This window comes from Bos javanicus, chromosome 12 (genome assembly GCF_032452875.1).
Source record: "Bos javanicus breed banteng chromosome 12, ARS-OSU_banteng_1.0, whole genome shotgun sequence".
Classification (NCBI taxonomy): Eukaryota; Metazoa; Chordata; class Mammalia; order Artiodactyla; family Bovidae; genus Bos; species Bos javanicus.
Window position 1 is genome coordinate 21,813,870 of NC_083879.1, and position 6,284 is coordinate 21,820,153.

General features: G+C 41.2%; 1 protein-coding gene across 1 annotated transcript in view; it reads left to right on the plus strand.

Moving 5' to 3' along the window:
* LOC133258279 (phosphatidylinositol 3,4,5-trisphosphate 3-phosphatase TPTE2-like) overlaps positions 1 to 5,625 on the plus strand; it is a 63,604-nt gene extending 57,979 nt beyond the window's left edge. The window contains exons 24-26 of the mRNA XM_061434706.1: positions 1,749 to 1,844; positions 3,125 to 3,195; positions 5,172 to 5,625. Of these exons, the coding sequence (XP_061290690.1) occupies positions 1,749 to 1,844; positions 3,125 to 3,195; positions 5,172 to 5,274 (270 nt within the window). The 3' untranslated portion in view covers positions 5,275 to 5,625. The remainder of the gene's footprint in view (positions 1 to 1,748; positions 1,845 to 3,124; positions 3,196 to 5,171) is intronic.
* Positions 5,626 to 6,284: the final 659 nt, after the last annotated feature.

Consider the following 6,284-nt stretch of genomic DNA (forward strand, 5'->3'; position numbering starts at 1 on the left):
GGCTGCAGGTTCACTGGTGGGCAGGGCGGGCCTCAGTGCGGCTGGCTTGGCTCCCAGCCACATCAGTTGCAGATACGGTCATGATGGGATGAGCGTGGTCCCTTAGGGTGGGAGGTGCTTTGGAGGACTGGCCACTGGGGTGAGCATGTGGGGCAGGGCGGGTCTGCAAGAGAACACTGGGGCGGGGCGCGTGGTGCTAGCCAGGTAGATGGCAGACGTTTGAAGTGGCACCCGCCACGCTGGGCCAGCTAGGCGGAGGGGGAATTTTTCACATGATGCCTGCCAGCACTTTGTTCTCCAGGGGAAGCTTCTGCCCCTGTGGCACTCACCCTGAAGCTTATACACGTACTTCACATTTGGCCAGGGCACCTTTCGAAGTACAGCCTCTGCACTGGGGCTCCTTGTGAGGGAGTTTGTGCTCATGGCCTTTAACACATTATCGACTGGGGGATTTCTGCAGATAACTAATGCCTGTGGCCAGTGATTTATCGTGTAAGTGAATATTGAAACATCTCTGATCAATAACATCTGGGTAGCAGAAGACTTATTAATATGTCTCTGGTCAGAAGAGCAGGAGTTTCACTTCCCACTGCCCTCCTGCTCTCCTGGATATAAGCCCTGCTGGTCTTTGGAACCAGATGCTCTGGGGGCTCATCTTCCCCAGAGCTGGGGTGCCTGATGAGAGGGGCTCGAACCCCTCCTTTCCACAGGGAGAACTTCCACGTTGGTGAGCCTCCTCCCGCTTGTGGGTAGTAGTCAAGCCAGGTGTACGGGTCTTCTAAGACCACCCATCTCTGCCATCCTGTCTCAGAGTGGTTTTCTCTTCATATCCTCAGTTGTAGCAGAGTTGTCCTGCTAGTCTTCAGGTCATTCATAGAGTCGTCCCATAGGTAGTTGTAGTTTTGGTGTGTCCGTGGGGGCTGGTGAGCTGGGCACCCTCCTCCTCCACCATCTTGATCCTGCCTCGGTGCTCCTCTTCACCAACACACATCCTTCTGTGCCCAGCTCAGCGTCTGCCTCCTCAGGGAAGCGCTCTCATTCTTCACCTCGTGTTAACCTCCCTGAGCCCATAACGGCACCCTCAGTCTTTATCATCCAGCTTGACACGTGATTGCCTGCCATTCTGCTATTGTTCCTTGCATGCTTAACTCCCGGAAGCATCATCGGAGTCTGCGCCTCCTTTTGTATTTTTTTTCACAGGACCAAGCACAGACCCTTCCCACTGTGGGTGCCACCCTCACCCAAGGGTGTATCAGGAACAAAGAAATAGTATAGCGTCCAAGTCGTTCATTCCAGAAACTTGGTCTATTTTGGTCCTTCCATCCAGCTGTCTGCTACAGACAAGGCCAATAATCCCATCAGCAAATACATCTTTTGTAAAATGTGACCCATTAGGCATTGCTTTTTGAATGTGCATACTAGCTTTAAAATTGAACTTCTAATGTATTCTCAGTATTTGAAAATCAGATGATAGACATTCAGCAGTATTGTTAACATAGTTGAAGTCTAATGGGAAACTGGATACTTTACTTTTCAACAGTGCTGCCCCGTAACCTTCAACCACATTGGCCTATTAAAAATGTAAACAACAGTATTGCAACTTTAAAGATTAATATTTATACATGTAGTCACTGAGCTGTGAGACCAAGAGTACTTGATTAAATATTAGAAGCTGCAATAAGCGAACATGAACTTCACTGTTGTCTCATTATCAGGTTGATAATTCTGAATTCTGTGTGTTCATCCAGATATTTCATGATGCTGAAACAGACAGAGTAATAATCTTGCTCTCTAAGTGCCCACCTCTGTATGATGAGGTAAAAGTGAAATTTTTCTCTTCTTCGGTGAGTAATCAAGAACAACCTATGCTGTTCATCTCATCTAGTCTTGTGAATGCTTCTGATTTGGGATCTCCTTGACTATAATTCCCAATAAGCGAGATGACAGGCAATGTCAACCCCAAGTCGGGGAGGGGAAGAAAACAAGTCAGATTACTATAAAGAATTTTTTAAAATAAGAAAATATGTAAGGAAACCCTTTTTCGTTGTTTTCTAAATTCTATACAATTTGCATGTGTTCATTTTCGAGTAAGAAAAAAATACAAAAACCAGGATGTTAAAAACAATGTATGTCTTACTACATAGCAGTGATCATATTTTTGTTTTGTATCTTTGAAACACATTTCTCCCCATAACTTATAAAATACTTTAAAGGGAGGGAGGTTTAACTTTCCTCGTAATTGATGTATAATTCATTTAAAATAGTATATTTAATCCAATATTTATGAAATATAATGTCTGCCACTGTCAGTACATTATCATGAGGGTATAATTATGTTGACCAGTTAGCAAATGTCTGATTATTCTGTATATGGCAGTATTCTGTACATAGTAAACTTCTAAGCCTCAATTGCTAGTTCATTTTCCTATAACATCATCAACCAGAACTGCCAACACATAACTGTGTTGCTCAATTGAAAGCTTATTTCCTTCATCCCCCGCTTGCTCCCTGTTGGGGAGAACTTACTAAGTTTGAAGTGGTAAATGTGTTAAAGCAGGTGACCTGGAAAGTTCCCCTCGAGTAATGGAGCCAGTCTGAGTTCTCTTAATCAGTGGTCTCTAAGCAGAAGCGCTAATGTGGGGATGCTGGTTTTATCTGGCCTTTGTGATTTTCAGGCCCATGAGATGAAAGCCCTTTTGGAAATTTTAGCTATTTCTATCATCATTATCGATAGTGGTTAATTATCTAATGTAGCTGTTCTTTGTAAAAATGGATGATACACTGGGGCAGAAATCGGCATAGTCCTTAGTAGATTCTGTTTAGCGCTATCCAAACCTGATTAAAATACCAGTGTCTAAATTTATAAATATCTATCATAGAGAAAATACATTTCCTTGAAAATTTTGCTGGAAAAGGCAAGAGAAAGGAACGGTAATCTCTTAAAGTCTCCTCCTAGGTGACTTGAATATAATGTTGACTAGAAGTGCTGCATTTTAATAACTACAACTATTTGATGAACACACAAGTGAATAAAGGAAGGAATTTTAATCCCTCTGAAATGACTATTTTTCACAGTTACATGGATACCAAGAACTAATTGTTGTTTAAAACCATGTCTTTTTAGGCTCTTCCTAAATACTACGAAAACTGTGCATTCTTCTTCTGGTTCCATATGTCTTTTATACGAAATAACAGGTATGGCCGTGGCATAATCCAGTAGCTCCAATGACTACATAAGGGGTATGACAAGCCTTTATTTTAAAGTTATTTTACTTGGCTGTGTTGGGTCTTAATTGTGGCACACAGGCTTAGTTGCCAACCTGTGGGACTGCTCCATGGCATGTGGGATCTTAGTTCCCTGACCAGAGATCGAACCTGCATTTTAAGGCAGGTTCTTAACCACTGGGCCACCAGGGAAGTCCCTGACAAGTCTTTTGCTAATTACCCAAACCCAATTTATAGATACCAACCAAAAATTCTTTTGAGTCCCCGTTTTCACTGCCTTATTTATTGTGATCTAGTTGTTTTAAAAATATGGCTATTCTTGAGATCCATTGTTGCATTATCCTCAAGACCCATGCCGTAGGACTGTCATAAAACATCCTGTAACCAGATCTTGACTGGTAACAAGTCCTTCCCGTGAAAGTTCAATATGAGTCTGTTTAGCACCTCAAATATGGCAGGTCCCCAGTACGTGCTGATTTACTGATGACCAACCGATACCATATTCTACACCACAGTAAGGCATCACCCAGGGAGCCTTCGGCTAGTTTAAAAGCTGGCTGACACACTTCTATTTTACACTTCTATATTTAGGGCAGAAGTTATAATCCACAGTAAGTACTGATGAAGACAGCTTAAAAAAATTATGAATAGTCTCCCATAAAAAATGTTCTAATAACTATAAATTGGATAATCTATTGATTTGAAGATTATGCCAAAGAACCTCTATCATATCTGAACCTCATTCCTACATCTAGAAGTCCCCCACTTCTCTTGTCCTGTGGTGCTGAAAGTTTGAGATTGGTATCACCATCCCATCCCATCCAGGGAAAAACAATATACAAAAAATCGTACAGGAATTTTGAAGAAGTGGTTGTGATTATATATGGCCTGAGTTGATAGTTCTCCTGACATACAATTCTAGCCTTTGCTTCAAATGTGGATGCCCTCTCGTCCCACCTCAAGTTCCAGGAAGGCAACAATATACCTACAACGCACACACACACTTAGTGGATTTCGATAGAATGAACTTTAGATGTGATGGAACTTTACCAGATTTTTTCCCCTTGGATGTGCTTGTGATCAGTTGTGTCTAACTTTTTGCAACCCCATGGACTGTCCATGGAATTCTCTAGGCACGAATACTGGAGTGGGTTGCCATTCCCTTCTCCAGGGAATCTTCCCAACCTAGGGATCAAAGTGTCTTTTAAATTATGAAGTGGGCATTTTGGATGAATTAAGTCTTGTAGTACGAACAGCTTCACCCAGTAGTAAGGAAATCTAAACGTTAAATTTCCTGGCTGGCCAAGTCTCCTGCACTGGCCGGCAGATTCTTTACTACTGAGCCACCAGGGAAGCCCCCCTGGATGTTTACAGATGGAAAACTTTGACTCATAACATGAGCAAAATCCCTCAGAATTGACATCTAGGTGGAACTTCATTTGGTGCTACTTCTGCAAAGCGGTTCTTGCTGAGGGAGTTTTTTCCTTTAAAACACCATAGCTGTATTAGAGAGGCAACAAGTTCCATCACTTTTTCTCCTCACTTTTATATAGTTCCTCAAGATTTAACATTTAGATTTCCATACTACTGGGTGAAGCTGTTTGTACTACAAGACTTAATTTATCCAAAATGCCCACTTCATAATTTAAAAAGACACTTGTTTATCCTGGGTTTTAATACACATCCAGTCTGATTTGTCACACAGCAATTTATTAAATACGGATGTTAATTCCAAAGGCAATATTAAAAGAATCAGTGGCATGTTGTTACTCAAGGTTATGATATTTTTCTCTCTTAATAGAGAGTTGAGCTTAGAAAGCTAACTAGATGCAGAGGAACTGAGACTGATGGTAGCCAGCGAGGCTTTAAAACAAGGGTGCCCCTCAGCATGGCTTTTCTGTTAGCCCTAAAATAAAATGTAAAAAAAAATTTTTTTTCTATTCTAGGCTTTATCTTTCAAGAAGTGAATTGGATAATCCCCATAAAATAAAAGCATGGAAAGCTTACAGTCCACAGTTTGCAGTCGAGGTATATTTTGATGACATTTAAGTTGTTCCTGGTATCTGATTAAGTATAGTTCCCCTTCTAGGCTAGAATCATGTTCTTCCCAATCCTTGCTACATATTTATATCTTTTAAACCTATGTCCTTGCTGATATGCTTATATTTACATACATGTACATATGTTCTTGAGAAATCTATTAAATATATACAAGGGAGAATGTCAATGGCAGTATTTTTTTTTGGAAGGACTATACATCACACAGAGTTTTCGTATATATTAAGTTTGAAACAGTACACAGAACATTAGTTATCACTTTTAAGAACTTACAAATAAAACTTTCCTACCAAAATAAGATTTAAAGACTGCAGTTTTCCCTAATACTGTGGGTTTGTTTCATTTACTTATATATTTCTGGACAAGTATTTATTCCCTGCTTTGTTTTACATCTGTAACTTCAGATGTTAGAAAGTAAGAATTATAAGTCAAATAGAGGAAAGAACTGAAGGTAATTTCTTTCCTCTATTTGACTTACAAACTATTAACAACGATCAGAATGGCAGTAAAAACAATTTTAAAACCCAGAGAAATGTTCACACCAGCAGCCTCCCACCCCCAACATGGGCTTTTTTTTTTTACTCCAAGCACCACACGGAGCTCATTAATTATACACAGGGCATCGGGGGAGGGTAAAAGAATCTTCAGTAACCTCTGCTTTTGTCCATCATTACAGAAGTCAATGGGAACGTTTGCCTAGAGCAATCCAGATTTTAAAATCCACCACCCCTGCCCCCAACCAGCTTCACCCAAGCTTGGAGAACTTTGAAGTAAGGTCAAGTTTTCATTATAGACACAGGTTAACCCTGTGTCCACAGGGAATCACTGTTTTCTCTTTGGTTCAGTTCAGTTGCTCAGTCGTGTCCGACTCTTTGCAACGCCATGAACCACAGCACGCCAGGCCTCCCTGTTCATCACCAACTCCCGGAGTTCACTCAGACTCATGTCCATTGAGCCGGTGATGGCATCCAACCATCTCATCCTCTGTCGTCCCCTTCTCC